Source organism: Melampsora larici-populina (assembly GCF_000204055.1).
Source record: "Melampsora larici-populina 98AG31 unplaced genomic scaffold MELLAscaffold_61, whole genome shotgun sequence".
Classification (NCBI taxonomy): domain Eukaryota; kingdom Fungi; phylum Basidiomycota; class Pucciniomycetes; order Pucciniales; family Melampsoraceae; genus Melampsora; species Melampsora laricis-populina.
Window position 1 is genome coordinate 1691 of NW_006768825.1, and position 21051 is coordinate 22741.

Sequence of the window (21051 nt, forward strand, 5' to 3'; positions counted from 1 at the left end):
AAAGGTTGCAGTCGGGTGACAGGAATTTGACAAAATTTTCCGGTAGGCTAAATATCTTCTTCCAAAATAGAGGGTCACCGTTAGGCGTTGCTCGCGTCGCCCTACTCCTGACCGCTATGACGCCGCGGCGCCGATTGCGAATAGGTTGAGCCGGCGCAGGGGTATTGCGTGCCCGATTGGCAGGGGCTGAGCGTCGGCGTACAGGTCGAGAAGGCAGATTTACGTGCCCGGTAATCGAGATATTTCCAGATATTCTCATGGACATGGTGAAAAATCTATAGGACAGGACAAATTAGACATTGTGAGGAAAATTTGGTAATACGGTGAATGTTGTAACTGACTAAAGAAGTGAAAACGTGATCTAAGTGAGTGGATGCCACGCGATGATACGGCAGGTCAACTATTCCGTAAGGTGATTCCAGATCGTGCTTGAAAGCGCAGCAATGTATGACTTCGTAAAGACTATATAGAAGGAAGAGAAATCAGAAAGCTGTTGGGAAGATATGGTGATACTATCAATATTCTGACTGACCCGAACAGCAAAAGCGGGATTGTTGAAGTGAGCAGATGAAATGTTATGATGTCTGAGTTCAGATGTTTGAGGTGGGAATCCCGGATCTTGGCTTGGAAGTGAATTGATATATGAGTTGTCGTTATCCTTTATGGTGTGTTTACAGAGAGGATCATACAACGCGAACCCCTTGTCGCACAAATCAGTGGTAAGATGCGCTCCTTTCAAGCAGTCTCGCCGCTACTCACGCGCTCGAGAACACGCCATCGACAATGAAGTTGTCATGCTCAGCGGTAGAATAGAGCCCGCATAAACAAAGTATGTTTGGCTGCTCATTACGATTGTGCTACTTTAATGGGTCCCCCTACTTTAACTAATCCTTTTAAGGGCTTGTAGCCCACCTTACCGACGCGATTTTCGGCTTATCACGGCCACCCCAGTGCACGTAAAACAAATCTCCATATTAGTCCCACCGCTATGGCCGTTTTACGTAGCCATCTTTAGAGGGTTGTTTCCCATCAATTTTGTTCATGAAGTTCTTTGTTATTCCAACAGAGTTGTTTTCAAAGGGAAGAGTATAACGTGAAGCCGTTCTTGTGTAAAAATTGCGTATCACGCGCTCCCCTTAGGCTTCGAGCCACGTGCTGATTTCGGCACTGCTACGCACCTGTGAAGGTGGTACTGTGGAACAAAGGAGTCGCGAACAAAGCCGTAGTTGCTCAGTGCGATCGTGTTGAGGCCAGGTCACTTCAAGCTTGAACGTCCATAACCTCCACCTCTACGGCTTCTTCTCTAGATCATCTCTCCAGATTTCTCTTCACCTATTCAGCTTGATTAATCTTGAGAAAACGAACGCCCACTCGAAACTGGTATGCAGTAGCAACAATCATCCTTTATCCACTTTTTCTAGTCTTCACCATCTGCTTGACCTCTGAAGCGCGAACTTCTTTTCAACATCCACTCTTGTAGATGAAGCTCCGCCGCGCACCACGAATCTTCCACAAGATTCGGAAGCTAACTGATAGGCTTACCAACAGAGTCCGTGGACGTGACGGTAAGAATTGGCCTTGATTAATGAGGTGGACCACTTTTTTACGAATGTAACTTTGCCCTCACTTCTGTAGATGTCGAACGTAAACTGATGGAAACGAAGCAAACTATGCTGCCGAGATTGATGATTGCAAAGATTTCTGCCCACACTGACGACGGCACCCCTCGAACCGGATCTGAAAGTGCACCCGAATCCCATCTCGAAGAGAACCTGGCACATGAACATGGCGCCTTGGTCTCCCTTGAATCTTCCGCTTCGGAAATCGGTCCTGCTTCGATTGTTGCGATTGCCAATCAATCTTTAAGCTCACAAGACCAGGTGAGTTTGAAAGGCTATGTATCTAGCTAGGATGCAGGAGCTGACCACCCACGCACCATCTCGTACTCTGAACCGGTTGTGTAAGGCTCTGTCATTGACCGAGAATGTTCCTTCTGAAATTGAAGAGGTTGAGGGAGCGTCGTCTAGTATTTCTCTGGTGTCAGTGAGAAAGCGACCCTACGAAGAAGCAAATGGCTTGGCAGTCCATCCAGATTTGGTCATCAAGCGAGCAAAACATTCGATTGTACACAACTACGCGGCAGTCTTGCGCCTCATGAAGGACATGTATTTGAATGTGAGAGACATCATCTGTGGTCAGTCGGCGATTTTAGATACATTATATCAACTGAGTAGTTTACTAACTTGATATCCTTAGACCAAGGGCCTGAAATTGATCGAGTTACATCGATGGAGATTAAATACGCTCAAGTGCTTAGCGAAATGAGGAGCATGTTTTCACAAGTTGAACATTACTTTCAGGAACTTCTCTTGGATGAAAAGGATACTGTCATGTATGAAGCGGGTCATATCTGAGTTTTGTATTGACAGAGCTTTGTGTTGTTATGTGATTTTCTGGGTCTGTTTGGAATTAAGGTTGTCCGGAGTTCCCTACTGTGCATCTAGCCCTCTGGATGACTTTTGTTTCCACCTTTGTTTTCAATTCTTTCCTCACCTTTTACATAAATCTGGCCTTTTAATTACGTGGCACGCTTTTTGCTCATGCCATCAAAACTTAGCATTTGCTTACAGAAACAGCTGAAGGTATTTTTGAGCATCAATTTTGATCTCCTGCTTAAAGGTTGGGACGTTCAAAGGTTAATGTTACCTTCGAAAGTTAACATTAACTTTCGAGGTTAACATTAACTTTCGGGGTTAACATTAACTTTTGAAGTTAACATTAACTTTTGAAGTTAACAATAACTTTTGATGTTAACATTAACTTTCGAAGTTGACATTACCTTTCAAAGTTAACATTAACTTTTGAAGTTAACATTTCAAAGTTAACATGCTGAGCCTCAGACCTATCATTTGGAGCTAGTAAATGGAAACTCAAACACGGGCAAATTTTGATTTGAAATTCAAAGACATTAAATTCCAGAAGCCCTATCAACGCTTGCTCACTTTTTACTTTATTGTCAAAATTTTGTATGCAACACAAAATTTTGTATGCAACGTTTTTTTTATGGATCACAAGAGAAAATGCGAACCTCATTCGCAAATTAGACTGCATCGGATATGGTGGGATTGGGTCGAAAGATGATCACCGATTTTGTATCGGGCGCGAGATTGCATCGGGGATGCGGGGTAGATGCGGCCTCGGTTGAGGGCTACGCGATGGGATGATTCTATCGCATTCGGGTTTGAGTCGGAAACGTACTTTGCATGTTTGCATCGGGCTGAGGCTCAGTCGGATGCCACGTACCCGGTTTGAAATCGGAGCTGTCTTCGATCGGATCAGCCCGCCCGTTTTTGAAACGGACTGAACAATCAGTCGCGTGATGCGTGCTCGATTGCAGATCGGAAGTCTGTCTAATCGCATGACTTGGGCGCGATTCTGCATCGGGGCGCCCTTCCCGAAATGACAACAGGAAGGGCTTTCCGACGTGAATTTCTTGGCGGTGTGTTCCAGTCAATGCGATGCCCGTTCTTGCGTAACCAGGGCATCCCAAGTATAGCATCGTATGAATCTTTGATTTATGTTACTAAGAATTTTGTTTTGGATTTGTCGTCGTCAATATACAGGTCTGCATCATGAGCAACGGTGCGAGGGGCTCCGTCGAAGCCATACACTTCGCCGACGTTTGATAGCTTCGACACCGGTAATCCAGTCCGGTCAGCGAACTTCTTGCCAAGCACTACGTGGGTGGATCCACAATCGATCAAGGCATGGGCTAGGACGCTATTGGGGTTTGGGGATGTGGCGCAGGGGGTCTCAGAGAGGGAAATAGAGGTAAACACACGGGGGTCATGGTTCTTAATTGCATTCATATTAAGTGAGTCTAATTCCATCCCTGATCCTTCCTTACTCCGGCCCGGGGGTGGCACATCCGTCACTCCCGAGCTGCGCCATTTTTTGATGTATCTGCCGCTGATGATGATGAAGCTGATTTCCCTAATCCCACCTGCAGCGCCGCTATCTTAGCCTCTAATTCCGCTATCTTGCCTTTACCACCCTGACCACCTCTACCTCTCCCCCTACTTTTCGAAGGACACCAACGAGCCAAATGGTCCTTCTTCCCACAATGAAAGCATAGCCGGTCCGATACCCGACGATTGTACTCATCCGAAGAGATGTTGAACCGTGCAGATGATATGTCCATCGCATCTGGATTGGTGGTACGAGTAACAGTGGCTGGGTCGACTACTTCTCCTCTTAAATCGTTGTCAATAGCGCACGCAAGTTTGGTGATACTCTTGAGGTCTTCGAAGTGGTCGCGAATCATAGGGATTCGGACTGCGCTTTTCAGCCCTTGGTGGTAGTGACTGATGAGCGTTGGGAGCTCCCATTTGGTGGTAGGTGCTAGCTGGTTGAAGCGAATTGTGTACTCGGCCGCTGACTTAGTTTGTTTCAAGGCTCGGAGTGCGGCCTCAGCTCGCTTTTGTCGGTCCGAATCGAAAAACACAGACTCGAAGGCTTGTGTGAATTCCAGGTACGTGACAGGGTTCGTTCGAGTTTCGGCGGGTTCTAGGATACGCTGAAGGAACGGTTGGGCCCATTTGATCGCCTCACCGGTCAGGTACGAGATGGCGAACATCACCTTGGCGTCGTCGGTCGTAAAAAGCGCTCGATTCATAGCGATGTAGATACCAACCTGGCTGGCGTACGCCTCTGCTAAGGCGCCTCGAGCACCCTCATATTTGTCGGGGGTGGCGACCTTGATGGAGGGCGTAACGGTGCTGGTGGTGGGAGCTGGTGGTGGGGGTTGTGGTGCGCTGGGCTGAGCGGGAGGGGTATTAGTTGGTCCAGGTGCAGTACCATCGATTTGAGCAGTCTCCATTTGGGAAACTCTGGCTTCGGCCTGAGTGCGTCGATTGGTCTCTTCGGCGAGTTGAGCAGCCAATTCGGCTCTCTGGGCTGTCTCTTGGTTCAGCCGAGTGTTGAGGTCGGCCAGTTGCTGGGCCAGGCGGTTCATCTCTTCGATAGTGGCCATTGGAACTGATGCGGGATTATCAGCGTCGACTTCGTACCAAGAGGTGCTTTCAGAAGTGCTTTCTGTCGACTCTGTCTCTTTGGACGGTGGTTGGTAGGACGGCGTGGTGGGTTTGGGTTTGCGGTATAGCTTTCAAATCTTCTCAATTTACTTCTAACTAAGTTCTGATAACTATGCTTCAATCAATAACTTGCTTCTTCTTTTCTTCTTCTCTATAAAATTTTTTTTTAAACTTCTTCTTTTCTTCTTTTCAAATTTTCTTTTAAACTTCTTCTTTTTCTTCTGCTTGTATTATTTTCCTTCTGTCTATCTCGGGTAGATGCTACAATGTGTTATGGCCGGCTTCAGGGGACCTTGCTTGGGGACAGAGAGAAGGGAAAGGGTGCTAAGTACGTGGTAATGTTATTGTAGCATGAGGAGCAATACAAGTGGAGCGCTGGGCTCGTATGAGGTTGAGAGTCTCACATGTCACAGGTTGTGACAGATCCATGATCCGTGATAGGATCATAACATTTTTTACATTTTTTTTAAAAAAGATTGGTCAAGTTTTATACACTACTGTAAAATTTTAAGCTTGACCATCTATACATAGGAAATCTGTTGTATGATGGTGGTCATAAAAAGAAACTTGATCATTTCAATCAACCAAGCTTTTTATAACTCAACCATGTAATGAAATATTGCTGGTTAACCAAGCAAATCAATTCCAATACATCCTCACCTGACCTTTCCAAAGGTCTTTTTTATCTTTTCTTTAAGAAGATTTTCTTTTTTCTTTTGTTTATTTTTCATGATGTCTGGCCATGTTTTATTTTTAAAAAAGTTATTCATAAAAGCTATATTAGCCATGTTCAAACCCAACCCAGTTGACACAAAAACCCGGTACACCTGGTTGCATTTCTGGTGGTAACTTTGCAAGGAAAAATTGGACTGCTCATGTAGAATTCACAATTATGTATAGAAATATGCCTTATAAAAGAAGGCTGTCAACAACAAAAATGTAGAGAAGCATATTTCAAAGTGGAATATAAAATTTACTGTATATGTATATTGATAAAGATTGAAGATATTCAAGATCCAAGTCTTATAGTTGCTCTCAAAGTAGACCCAGTTTCAAAAAAAACCAGTCAACCCAGTTGACTTTTTGGCTGTAAGATATCAAAAAATGTCAAGCCAATACACAAAGTTACTGTCAAAAAGCAACTGGGTCATCCAGGTTTTATTAAAACCAGGTCAACTTTGTCTTTGAGAGCCACTTGTGTATAGTACCAAAAATGTATTTTAATCCACGATTTTTTTCAAACCTCAATAACTCAGTCAATTTACATAAAGTTTAAAAAACTGTATATTCTTGATCTGTGAATACAGGATCAGGTGTCAGATTTATGATGTCACATTATGGCATCAGAATTCTGGTATCGTTGGTAGTGCCGAGAAGCGTCAAAGGTTGGACCAGCAAGTATTACTCTGCCAACTTGAGGCCGAGCCACAAAACTCACTGAATTTGGGAGCCAAGGATACTGTTGGACTCCTGACATTGATGGCAATCCAGATATGCCATTGGAAATTCAATATTTGAACTTCTTGTTTTAGTTGGTTTCTACAACATAACTAAATCTTGTCTTGAAGTGTAGTTTTTGATAAATATCCGGTCCGAGATTTGACGCTTCTCGGCACTAGCAACCATAGTATGATGGGTGAATGACCCCAATATCACAGCTGTTGTAAGATCTGTTGGCAGATTTTGAGAGCTTTGTGTTGTTGCTAGATTTAATGTAGAGCTCAAAAACTCAAAACAGCCCTTTTGAGATTAATAACTCTACTTCCCATTGGTCCAATCTGCACCAGGAAAATAGAGTTCACTCTGAAAGTGATATAGTTTGGAGTTTTTGACTTCAAAAGTTAAATCTGGTGGCAACAATTTTCTTCAAAAATCTGCCAGTAGATCTTACAGGCTGTATGTTGAAATCATTTTGAAGTCATTTTGAAATCTTGGTGAATTCTTAGTGAAGCCCTGATAAAGTCACAGTAGTCTCTGGCCTGCCAGTGAATAGTAGCTGGAGGCTGTGAATGCTATATATCATTTTTTTAGTATTGTGGTAGTTACATTTTTTGTTGTACACACGGCTAGCCACCCCATAGGTTGTTGTTTGTTTAGACATGATGTTATTTGTCCTTTTGGGGAATCGGGACCAGGACTTTTTTTGTGAGTTGTGTTCTTTGTGATTTCAAGTACCAATCATTGACAGTTCCATAAAGAAACCAAATTTGAAAAGGGGGCTCAGGTCAAAAATTTTATGGTGTTTTCTTGAAAAACCAGGGAAATGTTTTATATACAACAAATCAAGTTTCTTGAGAAGCCATCAATGCATAATTTGTTTTCTTTTGTGGGTGTTTGTTGCTTATGATATCAGTCTCTGTAGACACTTTTCCTTTACTTTTTCCTCACATTGTTTGTCTATTTTTCTTTGATTTATAGTTGTTTGGGTTTACTCATTGCTGTAAACTTAGGTAAATTTCCTGCTCATCAAGGATAGGGGATTTCTTTTTCATGGTCGAAGCAGAAAAATTGCTTGACCTGAGCCCCTTTAATGAAGCTGTCTTGGCGTATGTAGCAACTGTTACCGTGAACAAAACACAGCCTCAACACGAGTTCGGGCGGGGACGAGAATGAAAACTCTATCACTCTGTTGCCGTATTTGGCCATAACTCATATTACACAGCCGAGAGACCTCTTTAATCCCATGAAAGCTTCAAGCTGATTCCCATTGAACTTCCGAGTCAGTTCTTCATTTTCAACTTTCAAGACAGCACCACTTCAAACCATTCGATTCCACTCACCGATATCATCATCATCAACTCAATCAAATCAAAACACCATCAATCAAACCATTCAGAAATACCATCCAAAAAGATCATATTCATCAACTCATCATGCCACCATCAGCAGAACCATATGATCCTTACATTCCTGGAAGTCAACCCGGTCCTAATAAAGGAAATGCTAAAACTCAAGCTATTCAAGCTCAGGTGAATTCAACTTTCGAATTGTTTTATCCTCAATCTTTAAATCCATAATCACTTTATCAAACCAGATCAAGAACGAGATCATTTTCAACCGATGATCACTTATATGGCGCATACATTTGTTTTGGTTGGGACCTTCCGGATATATCCAAACCAGCTTCCAATATGAGATCGATCCTTTAGATCCTACTGCTACGTCTATCCTTGACTGGAATCATCATTGAAACTGATCTGTCGCATTACAAACATAACGACCCAAGCTCTTTCCTCTATCAGATTGCTAACGTTGTGTTTTCTTTTCCCTTCATCAAAGATCGATGACACAGTCGGGATCATGCGTGATAACATCACTAAAGTAGCAGAACGAGGAGAAAGATTAGATGCTTTACAGGATAAAACTGGTAAGCTGATCTCATCCTTTTGTTGAACCTGTTTCAGATCACTAGGAACTAAATCATGAGACCTAATGCATTATACTTTGTTTGATTTTGTTCAGACAATCTGGCTGTATCAGCTCAAGGCTTCAGACGGGGAGCAAACCGAGTAAGGAAACAGATGTGGTGGAAAGATATGAAGATGAGATTGTATATCGGTTTGGGTATCATCATTCTACTTGTTATCATTATTGTACCGATAGTCGGTAAGTTTCTCATCTCATTCACTTGCCCATTCCGGCTTGTTTTTCTCGAATCGAATCTTTTACATTTACTGAGGTGATTGATATTTGTTGTTTTTAGTGAAAAACAAATAGGATAAAGCGCACGTGACCTCAGGTATGTCTTTTCATTTGGCTGACTTCACCTGAATGTTGGTTGATATTGATCGCTTTACATCTGGGGAATTGCAGATGCCGAACCGTTAGGACCTCTCAGACCTCCATCTTCTTCCAACTCAACCTCTTCTGGTACCGTTAACCGATTTGCTACTCCTACATGACCCACTCATCGATCTGAGAGTTGGAATGCAGGTATCAAACTTGTTGCTTCTTGTCCTCAACCTCTGCTGTGTGGTATTCCTTCTCATCAACCTTGACTTGCACTCTTGTTTTTTTAAATTGATCCTGTTCATATTCACATCCTGTCTATTTAACCATCCGCTTCCTTTTCAGTTTATATTTACGCCCCTGTTACTTTCAAATACTTTTACGACTGACATTGTGATGACTACTATCCCACCCAATCACATAGCTCAACAAGATTGTACTATCCTTCTACCCAGTCTCATCTGGGCTTTTCGTTTGATGACTTTCTTATGGTCATCATACCCTTTTCAAATCTCTTACACATCGCTTTTCTAATCACTCTTGACTATCAACTACTCTCACCTTACCACCACCAGCAACACCACACAGACATCTGAACCCACCAAGCCAAAGAACGCAAGCAAGTCAAACGTTAACCAATCCAACCTCCATCCTACCACTTCTTCTCATCACTTTCTCTCGTCCTTCTATAACGGTTCCTTTTTCCTACATCCTGAAGAAATACAGAAACACATTAAACTAAGATCTGTAGTTTTTTTTCTGTTTCTGGTCTGATATCATCACGTGCACCTGAAGATCAATTAATCAAATCCTATCCTATCACCACATCTCACCACCTCTCACCTTGTTATAAACCTCAAATATCACGTTTACTTTTTGTTGTTGTTGTTTATCTCTGATTTAAATTTCAAACCTATTCTTAGTGTGTTGAAGATTTATATTTTCTTTTGATTGTGTGTTTATAATCCTTTTTTCTTTTACACTATTAAGTTTTTTTCCAAGAATGAATGAATGAATGAAATATATTTAGATGAATTTTGGTCTTGAAAAAAGTACATGCCAATCGAGTTGGAAAGATCAATGGGTTGGGGTTTGGATGGGAAGTGGTTGTGACTCTGAACCAGATAAGAATAGGGGCACATTCACTCAAGGAATTTCTGACCAGAAATCACATTCTGTAAATTTTTTTAATGCAACAATGAAACATGCACCACCAAATAGACACTTTAAATTTTGTAGAATGTGATTTCTCACCAGAAATTGCTTAAGTAAATGTACCCTAAGTTACAAGAAGTTATGAATCAAGATTGGAAGCAAGCTTGTAGAAAAATCTAAAAAGTGCTTTTTATCATTGATCTAGAACTGAGAATGTACAATGGCTAGCGGCAACAACCAGTTTATTGAGTATTCTTTTTCAAAGAAGATTCACTGAGCTAGAAAACTCATTCAGATTGGGAGATGGGATAATTTTTAGGGTGCTCTTGTTGAAAGATATTCATAAATTGATCCTCAGTAAAATAGGTCTTTTCATAAAAAGATATTCTATAGAACCAAGACAAATGAAACGATCTTCAATTTTAATTATCCAAACCCAAGAAATCAAAGTCCATTTCATGCTACATATGTATGTCATAGAGAAACAAGATGAATTTTGGTCTTCTTGCAATTGCCCATTTATACTAAAAGATGATTATCCAAATCAATTCTTGAACATAAGAGAAACTTCTAGACAAGACTGGATGCAAACCTTTTTCAAGGCTTTGTGTCTGCACAGCAATTCTGTGGTCAGTCAACACCGCAAGCACTACGCAACGCAATGGATTCCGACCTATTTCCATTGCGTTGCGCAGTTGGCGCATTATTACGCTACGCAACCCCTCCGCAATGGGGTGTTTTTTTTCTAACTTGCCGTTGCGGAGCGGTCCGGAAGATATTGCGGAAAATGTGCAATATTGCCCTATTTCCGCAATATTTGCCCTAAATAACCGTCAAAAACCGACCGCAATTGCAGTGCGGGTTTCTGACCAAGGGGTTTTTTGAACCCGGATTGCGGAGCGCTGGCACCGCACTATATTGTGTTGCTATTGTGGCGCCCAAAAGCGCTACACAACCGCACCACAACTGCAACATAGTGCGGTGCTCTTGCGGTATTGGGTCAGTTTCAAACAAGTAGATTTAGCAATTGATACTGGAGGCCCAAAAATTTGAGTGGCACTTCTGAGGACCTCAGAAAAGGTAAGTGTAGCACAGAGTGCGTAGGAAAGTGAGTTGGTGTGATATTTTTTTGGTCAAGAAACTGTTTATGAATGTTTTCAATGACAAAATTAAGATCACATGAAGACAAAGAAGCATAACACAAATATGAAAACAACAAACGGGACATATGCATATGTCACAAGAATAAAGAATAAGAAAAAAACAAGGAAATCTTGTGGTAAAGACGGGATGAGGTGGGTAGTTATAGAAAAGACAGACAAGCTAGGCATTTACTATTGAAGTCACTAGAGGGATTTGTGACCTTTTTTTGAGACGCAATCAAGTGCCTTGTCTACCTTGCTGAACAAGAAAGGCAGGGGAACACCTTGTCTCTGCAATATGAGGTTGCCAACCAAGGTCTCAATAGTTTTGGGGTGCATGGAGGCTTGGTTAGCAGCACCAACCTGCCCAGCCACTATGAGAAGACATTCACCAGGAGAAAATACTCAGTATACTCAATAATACTCACTTTACTGAGTAAACTCATACTCACTCCTGCATCCCTAATGAGAACAAGAGGCAATCAGGAGAACCCTGACAGTACTGTCAGGCCACTGACAGTCAGGCCTTTCAGTGACCTGTCGCACTCACGTCACAGCCAACATATAAATTTCACTTGTAGTTCTTGCACACCACATCCCCAATGAAATCTTTGTGCTCTTTCATTCAGGCGTACTGATTTGATCTTGGATCACATCCACTCATCAGCTATTGTGGAGTTGGATGAGGATTGGGAAAAACCAAAGTGGTCTTTTGTCATTTATGTTCACCATACACTTTTGGTCTTGAACGTGAACTTAGGCCCGACACCATCTTTCTCTATGATTGATCAGTAGGATTACTCAAAACCAAAGTGGTCTTTTGTCATTTATGTTCACCATACACTTTTGGTCTTGAACGTGAACTTAGGCCCAACACCATCTTTCTCTATGATTGATCAGTAGGATTACTCAAAACCAAACAAATCATCAGTCATGTGATTCAAATGGTCAAGACCCAAGAACTCAATTTGTAATGGATTGATGATTTTAGGTGTGTATTGGCCTTCAAAGACAAATCAGCTGCTATTGAGGCTTTTACTACTTTACTTTTGTAACCAGATGAGGTTTGAAGGAGAAAACAGATTTGCAGAGGCCATTGATTTCTTATCTTGTGTACCACGCTGTTCCAAGCAGGACATCCTTTCTGCTGCTGCTGAATTTGTTTCTCCTCTCAGGCCTTCAAAACCACTTGCCTCCAGTCTATTTGAAACAAATAACCCCATTTACCTAGTTCTTCAATTCTTCAAAGTAAATCAAGTTCTTAGATCAAATTGATTTGATGCTCAAGCTCTCTTCTTTCAATCATTCCATTGCAAAGAATTTATTGTTTTGATGGTAAGAGGGTGTGTTGTAGAACTGTGTGGAGTGAGGAGAGATTGAGTCAAGGTTTTTTCAGGGTGACAATGAATGGTGAAAGGGTGATTCACCGGATCAGTCTTTTGTCTGTCAACCAGGTGCCAACAGGAAGGACAGACAATGCAACAGGTCAAGATCAACATTTCTGTAGTGTCTTATGACCCATGAGTTCATGGGTTGTAGGAGGCCCTGACAGTCAGTGTCAGTGTCAGACCCTGACAGTCACGGCTCTCCCGGTGGCTGTGACCTCTGGATGCAATTCCATCTGCATCTTGCCCCACACCCACTTTGTGGCACTGGCAGGCTAAACCAGGGCGAGTTTACACTGACTCAACAATCATAATAATTTGGGTCTCCAGCTAAAAGGTGCTGTGATTGCGGTTGGAATACCACGGCTCAAAAGCCTGAATTACAGAGGGGGGATGTTTTGCTTCTTTGTGTAAATACAACCATCACAGCCCCCATCTACTAGGCTCTGGCAGGCCAGAGCCTACCACTGACTCCATGAAAGATTCATGAAAGATTTAGAAAGATTTCAAAATGACTTCAACATAATATCATGTGAGGCCATTTGCCTGTCAAACCACCAAAATTCTGATGTCATCATACAACATCGTAAATATGTACAAACCTGCTCCTGTATTCACAGATCAAGAACATATAGTCTATTAAACTTTATCATGTAAATTGACTGAGTTATTGAGGTTTGAAAAAAAATCACGGATAAAAAATACTATTCTTGTACTATACAGAAGACTTGGATCTTGAATATCTTCAACATTTGTCAAAATACAAATACATTAAATTTGATAATCTTCTCTGCATTATGTTTCTCCACATTTATGTTCCCTACAGCCTTTGTCCATGGGTAGTATTTTTATATGTAATTGCTGATTATATACAGAAGATGGATTTTTTGAAGGTCTTTGACCTTGGGGCAAATTGTGATGAAATGCAGGGCACAAATTAGGCTCAAATGGACTGATATGATTGTAAATAAAAATTTCCAAAAGTCTCTGCCATCATTTTATTCATATCCTTACTAGAATCAACAAATCAAGGAAAGATTGAACTGCTCATGTAGAATTCACAATTACATATAGAAATATGCCTTTTGGACAAAGGCTGCACAGAACAAAAATGTAGAAAGGTGTATTTTCAAGTGGAATATAAAATTTATTTTATATGTATATTCATAAAGATTCAAGATATCCAAGATCCCAGTGTTGTGTATAGTACAAAAATAGTATTTTTTATCTGTTTTTTTTTCAAACCTCAATAACTCAGTCAATTTACATGATAAAGTTTAATATACTATAGGAGCGCACTATTTGGGGCCCGGTTTAAAATTTCCCGATGCCCACTTTTTTCTTGGTACTCCAAGCCAAATTATTAAAACCGGGCTATGATATCTGGAAACCAGGCAGTAATTATTATTCTCTCCCTCGATTGCTCACATCTCTCTCTCAATTGGCCATCTCACTCACTTACCTCCTGAACCAAAGTCAACATACATATTGTTCTGGGCAGCTATCCATCAGAACACTCAACAGGATCTTAATGATTACCTCCAGAAGTTAGTTCAAACTCCATGGCATCAAATCTACATTTGAATTTCCCGTTTGGACAACATGGCCATTACCTCGGTTTTATATGTTACATCTCCAATCTATCTCATTTCCTTTTCCTTTTGTTAGATTTCTCTATCTTCATAAGCTCGCTTTTGGGGCTCCTAAACCCGCTTTGGTGATGAACATTTATATGAAGAAAACACATATTTTGTGGTGTAGTAAAGTTTACACGTTGTTGAGGGATGTTGATGAGCGATTTGAGTGTGCAGTGTGAAACTTCTAAGAGATAAGAAAGAACAGACAAGAATTTTGTCGAGATGAACATTTATGAGGAGAGGATTGATTGATGAGGAGAATTGAATTTGAAAAAAGGAATTGACTGATGAAACCGGTTTGAAATCGGGCTACAAAAAAATACCAAATTTGAAAACTGGGATTTGTGTTTTGGAAACCGGGTGGGTGCCAAATAGTGTGATCCTATACTATATACTCTTGATCTGCGAATACAGGAGCAGGTGTGTACAGATTTATGATGTCATATGATGACATTGGAATTTTGGTGGTCTGACAGGCAAATGGCCCCACATGATATTATGTTGAAGTCATTTTGAAATCTTTCTGAATCTTTCATGAATCTTTCATGAAGTTGTGGTAGTCTCTGGCCTGCCAGAGCCTAGTAGCTGGGGGCTGTGCCTACACCTACATGGGGCGTGTTGGTGAGTCAAATAGCAAGGGCCCAGAGAAAAACCTTGGACAAGGTCTGTCCAAGGATTTGCCTCCAATGATGCCTCAGATCTCTCCACCTTAGGCACCTATGTTGGCAGTGCCTCTGTGGTTTAAGGCCTTCAAACACTTTCAAAATTCAATTTTATTTGTCACTTGGGATTTTATGCACTGGAGCTCAAAATTTCATGATTTTCACAGCTTTGGGGACACTTTTCAACAAGAATCTCCTTACAAAAATCCATTCACATTACCACATCATACAATATAATGAGGGACTATATATGATGATGTGTGCTGTGAGAATATGTGTCTATTTCTACTAAGGGCTTACAGTGTGACCTATAATGAAAAGATGAGATTTCAAGGTATGATGAAATTGGTATAAAATTAGTGAACTACCAAAACAATACTGGATCATATGTAGGTTTGAAGAGAGGATCATATTGATTTTTCTTGAATTACAAGGCCAGTGAACATGGTAAAGAACAAGTTCCCAAAACTATTCAACCTTATAAGGGCATGTGTAAAAAATGGGGGGTTTGGGAAGGTTCATATATTCCTTTTCTTTGATACAAGTCCATGGTTTGGGGTGGCTCAGCTCACTTGCTACTCATCACAATTCATGAATCTCCAAAAATTGTCCTGAAAAAGAATCATTGAAACAAATATCAGTCAAAGTATCTGTGATGATACAATTAAGATAAGGTCTCATACTCTCTGAAACTGCCTTTGAGATATTTTTTCAAGCAAACTAGCATTGCAATAAAAAGGCCCATCCCAACCGCACAACCTCCAATGATCATTGGGATGTTCAAACCATCATCTGAGCTATCGTTGCCATCCATCTCCTGCATTTGTCTCCCATGATTTGTGAGATAGGATTGAGGATCATAATTCTTTTCTACCATTGCTTTAACTTGAGCTGCCTCTTTCATCATCTGATTGTATTGTTGGATGGTAGGTGTGTATACCACACCAGTTGATTCAAACGGTTTTTGGCTAGCTAATTCACTTGGTTTGGCATAGGTGGCCATCTCAATTTGGCGGAGCACAGGACTAGAAGCAGTGTGATCCATGAGCATATTGATGGTTAAAAAGATCTGTCCAAATCTCATCTTGGTGAGTCTGTTGAATCAATACAGAAATGTCAGCACCCAAGCTTGATGAAATTTAAAGCCTCTGACTAGTATCATAGATTGGGAATCAAAGAATGGAAATGTATTAAAGGTTTACTGTAAAGGTTTACTGTGATAGATCAACTAAGACAGATTGATATAAACTATTATCCTTTGGGCACAGCTGATAGAGATAGGGAATAAGAAGGTCTCAAGAATATCTTCAGGACAAGAATATTGGAAGAAAATCTCATCTAGAATGCCTGTCTAACAATTGAAAGAATCTTGATATATGGTAAAGCAATAGAAAGAAAGAGAAGAAGTTTAGGCAAACCCAAAAATCACCCACCAAACAAGATTCTTGTAGCTCAAATGGATTTATATCAAGCTTTAGACTAATCAAAAGTTTGAAGCAGTAGTAAAAGATTGTATTAACAGATGATAAAGAGGTAAAAGGTAAGGATATAAGCAAGTAGTGGCTTGGAAGAAACTTCCCAAGTGAGAGATTAGTTACCTCTTTATACTTTATTATATTACATAACACTGTCTCCTCAAACTGGTCTGAACCTGTTGAAACCTTTATTTCCAAGGAGGGGGGCCAAAAAAAAGAGAGCTTATATTTCCCGCGCGCATAGATCGATGATATTTGATCTCAAACTTTCACTCAACATGCAATTACAAAATTTACTCAACTTTTCATCACTTTCTGATTTGAGATCAAGCGCTTATGTTCATATTCTTTTGACAGAAAAATCAATTTAAATGTTATTCTACACATATATTGATGATATTTGATGTGAAACCTTAACTCAATACGCAATCAAAAATTTACTCAACTTTTCATCACTTTCTGATTTGAGATCAAGTGTGTATATTGCATTGGTAAAAAAAGTCCGTGTAAATATCATTCTAGCACCTTTAATCAATCTCAAAACATTTCACAATTCAATTTATCTCTGTATTCAACTCAGAGTTCAGGTACAATCCCATTTTGGCCAGGTGTCACAATTCCTTAACCTGTCTGACTATGAGTCAAGCACAGATTCACAAACATATGTGAATAATGGGTTTGTGATCAAAATAAGAAAAAGCTTTGAACAGATGATCTTTATTTCACAACACATACAAATTCACCAGAAAGCAAACAAAAAAGGGAAACAGAAAATAGTAGAAACATACCTATGAGTCAAACACAGATTCAAAAACATACATAAGTAATGGTTTGGTGATCAAAATAAGAAAAGGCTTTGAACAGATGATGTTCTAGCCAAGTGCTGAAACATAGGTGAATTGATAGTCAGGAACACAATAACTAGATGAAGGAGTTAACACACACAAAATTTACTTATCATTCAAGTTAAAGGCAAACCGTCTTCGCCGGCAAAAATCAACAAAACTCCCAATCAGTACTTTCAATTTGGAGGTTTACGCATCCTTTGAGTAAAATCCCTGGCTCACACATTCACCTCATTGTCCATTGTCAAGCTCCCATCAGATCACCTGAGCACATTATCTCAATTCAACTCCATCCTTCAATCAATACCGGAACCACTCCGCAACTTTTAGCGGTGTTGGAGCGGTATTGGAGCAATTTCAACACCGCTATATTCACCACTATATATAGTGGTGGATCCACTCCGCCATCCGGATGCCAAAAATCCTATATTGGAATGGCCGCTCCAATACGGGCCGGGTCCAAGCTTTGTCCGATATGTATTGGTTAAAGCTATTCACTTTAAGTTCTCATATACCACAGACAATTATCAAACAAAGCATCCACCACCAAAGAACACCCCATCACAAAACCTCCCAAAATCTCACTACATCACTCACATACAGTGATTCTTGAACAGATCTGTATCAGGAATAACACCAATCTTCCTTTGAAGAAACCATTGCTTCAAGAATAACACATTCCCCAGATCAAACCTTCTGAACAGAACAAATTGTCATCTCAATTTTAATCACTTGATCAAATTTCAAAAGCTTTTCTTTACCTCATTAAAGTTATTTATAAAATTCAATGTGATTCAATCAAATTTTCTCATATGAAGTCTCCTTTTTATTTGTTTCAAAAACTCATTAATGAACAATCTAAAACTCATTGGATTCATATTCAAGAACTTCAACTTTTGATTCAGCTTTGAAGCTTATAGAAGAAGGAAACCATTGATTTACTGGACCAGCTCACGACCACGAAGCGCAAAAACATTGTAAGTTGAAATTAATTGATTAGGCTTTGATCTATTGATTTTTCTCTCATTTGTCTTTGTACCTAGGCCTGGTTGGTGTCCACGTAGCATCTCTTTAAAAACCATGGTTTTTTTATTATTCTTGGTCCTGTGCCATATCGCCGCTATACAGCAGTATCAGAGCGGTTTCCCCTGAGAGAAAACGATATCGGTGTGATATTGTTTCACTCATAGCAGTCATACGGCTCCAACACAAAGATGAGGCAAAATCCATATTGTATTGGAGCGGTTCCGGTATTGCTTCAATCCACTTCAACTTCAATCATCAAATATAATCAGGAACTCACTCCAATATTGACACTGTACCTTCTTCATTGAGTCTCATTCAGCTCCTTATCTCAGCCAATCAAAGGCCATGACCAAACTACTTGACTCATCATATCTTCAAATGATCAATAAATTCCAACCTCTTCTCACAAATGAACATCCATGTGACCAATTGCTTCAGCTTCACTTTAATTATCTAACTTGGCTCATTATGAAAATGAACTCACAGGCACATCAGATGGCAATTCATGGTGAATGGTAATCTTCAACACTGAAAGCTTCTTTACCAATAACGTTTAGGGTCAACTTAGGATAGAATGTACACAGATATACAAATAGAGATAAGGTGATAGGGTATTACTATTCATCAAATGATCAACACTCAAAACGGTCAACAAGAAATCAAATCAAGAAATGTCAAGGTAATCAAACAAATCATCAAGAACAATTGATATCTTATTATACCTGATCCATACTATTCTTATCATCATCCATCCATCCATCCATCCCTCAGTTAGAATGATTCAAAACAATTCAACAACACTGTCAATTTTCAAACAAATCTCAATCTCAACTTCATTTACTTCAACTGCTTCAACTGCTTCTTCTTCTTCATCTACACATCAAAATCAACTTACAACCATCAACAACAACCATAACTCATTTTCTTCATTACCACATGATATCTTTAAAATCACCAGTGAAGAAATCACTGCCCAATATACTGTTAGTCTTTGATCTATCTCTCTTTCTGCCTTGCTGCCCCAAGACAGACACTCACCTCTTTATGAACAGTTTGAAACAAAATTGGTTATGGGAATTGGGGTTTGATTTGGTGCTTTGAACAATCAAAATCAAACAACATTAAAAAAACTTACCCAGTAAAGCAGTTCATTGTGATCAAAGTTCAAATACTACCAAAGCTTGTGTGACATCTGTGGTAGCTTGATGGAATGAATTCAAGTTGAGTTGTTTTCTTTTCAACTTTTCTAAACCTTGATCAAACCGCTGAAATATCTTTCAATCATCTTAACTAACTTTTTTGTTGTTTCATTATCTTTTTTTGTAGGACATCACATAGATTTGAATCCAATCTATCTCCCAATGTTCTTGGGATTCCATGATTTATTAATACTCCTTCTTTTGCAATCCTTACTATGGCTTTTCATCCTGATCTTTTACCCTTTGGAAACTGAATCAAATCCTAAAACTTCACCTTATTCATGTGGTCTACTTCTGGGTGTTGAATTCTTACTGCATCCTCATATTACTCATAATGATATTGAACCGGCTGAAGTCGTCATTGGCAAACAAGATCAACATGTTTTCATTGAATTTTGGGTCTACACGCCACACCGTTGCTTCACAGGTCACATCAAAGGCAGATGATGGATTCACAGGAGGTGAGTGGAAGGAAGGACTGATCTACAAGGAACCAGGATGATTCAAGACACCACCTGTATTTCTATTTTTCAAATTTGAAGGAGTAGTGAGTTCTGACTTTGATTATCATACTTTCTCATCAATCAATCATAGTTTGTCAATATCTTTTCTTTGATCTTCACCGCCAACATATTTACCTCGGATTACAAAATCCAAGGTATCCTTGGATGCAAAACCTTGGACAGAAGATTCCCAAGGTTTTGATCCAAGGTAATTCTCAGAGCAAAAAAATCCCTCAGGTGAAAACCTTGAACAAGGTCTGTCCAAGGATTTGCCTCCGATGATGCCTTGGATTTCTCAACCCAAGGCATCTATGCTGGCAGTGCTTCTCCCGATCTGCGGCAACTAACTTATGTCGAATCTCACACTCCTGAGCTAACCAATCAATATAACCACCTGCTGATTCAGCCATTTCTTCAATTAGTCAAGCAGCACATCAAAGTAACCTAGCAGCAATCTCACTGCGCAAAGTTGAAAGTGTTGGAATAAATTCTGTCAAGCTAATGTGGTCAAAACCACTGAGGCTAAAATAAGACAAGATTGAACAATAAAGGTTAGAGTGTCTCAGGTTTAGAAGGAATGGGATGAGAAGAATAGAAGAATAACATTACTTACAATGATCGAGAAGAAATGTTTCAACTGTAGTTTAAATGATTTATGGAAGAATTAGAAGGCATCATCCGCATTGGGATTTATGAATTAGTTTGTTTAGAAGATTGTTCTAGTAGTGTGGAGAAATAACGTTTGTAGACCAATGATATTTTTCCTCATATACCCAGCTGTCTTGTCCTTTAAAATTCTTTTTCCCTCATCGTGGAATAGAATTTTAAAGGTCAGTAATTAATTAATTTGTTACATTTCTACATCAAGACTCTAACTAACTCCTTAATATTTTATATTGCCTTTTGTCTTCTGTATCTCTGTCTCTCTGATCTTTCTCTCATAGCTCTTTCTTTATCATTATCCTCACCTATCCTTTTAGGTCAGTCGAGTTTAGAACTCGCTAGTCTTATCCTTGTCAGCCGTGTCTTGTCAACACCAGCTGAGGTTTTTCTTTAACCTTTATAAAGGTGTGTTGTATACATCTATTTTAGTCTCTTTTGTTTCTTTCCTTTTTTTTCCCCAGCTGAGGTTTTTCTCTAACCTTTATAAAGGTGTTATTTCTGTTCCAGAGCTTAGAGCGTCGAGTCTCCGTCAAAGCT

The 21051-nt window shown here is 39.9% G+C and overlaps 2 protein-coding genes across 2 annotated transcripts; both read left to right on the forward strand.

The window, feature by feature from the left end:
• Window positions 1–1480: 1480 nt before the first annotated feature.
• On the forward strand, window positions 1481–2414 carry MELLADRAFT_93763 (uncharacterized protein; the record flags this gene model as incomplete). The annotated part of the gene is made up of 4 exons (XM_007416452.1): window positions 1481–1565; window positions 1636–1880; window positions 1966–2194; window positions 2257–2414. The coding sequence occupies 4 exons, from the start codon at window positions 1481–1483 to the stop codon at window positions 2412–2414; spliced, it is 717 nt and encodes a 238-aa protein (XP_007416514.1).
• A 5424-nt stretch (window positions 2415–7838) lies between these two features.
• On the forward strand, window positions 7839–9868 carry MELLADRAFT_45520 (uncharacterized protein; the record flags this gene model as incomplete). Its single annotated transcript, XM_007416453.1, has 5 exons — window positions 7839–8062; window positions 8373–8460; window positions 8556–8699; window positions 8797–8832; window positions 8907–9868. The coding sequence occupies 4 exons, from the start codon at window positions 7967–7969 to the stop codon at window positions 8808–8810; spliced, it is 342 nt and encodes a 113-aa protein (XP_007416515.1).
• Between the last annotated feature and the right edge of the window lie 11183 nt (window positions 9869–21051).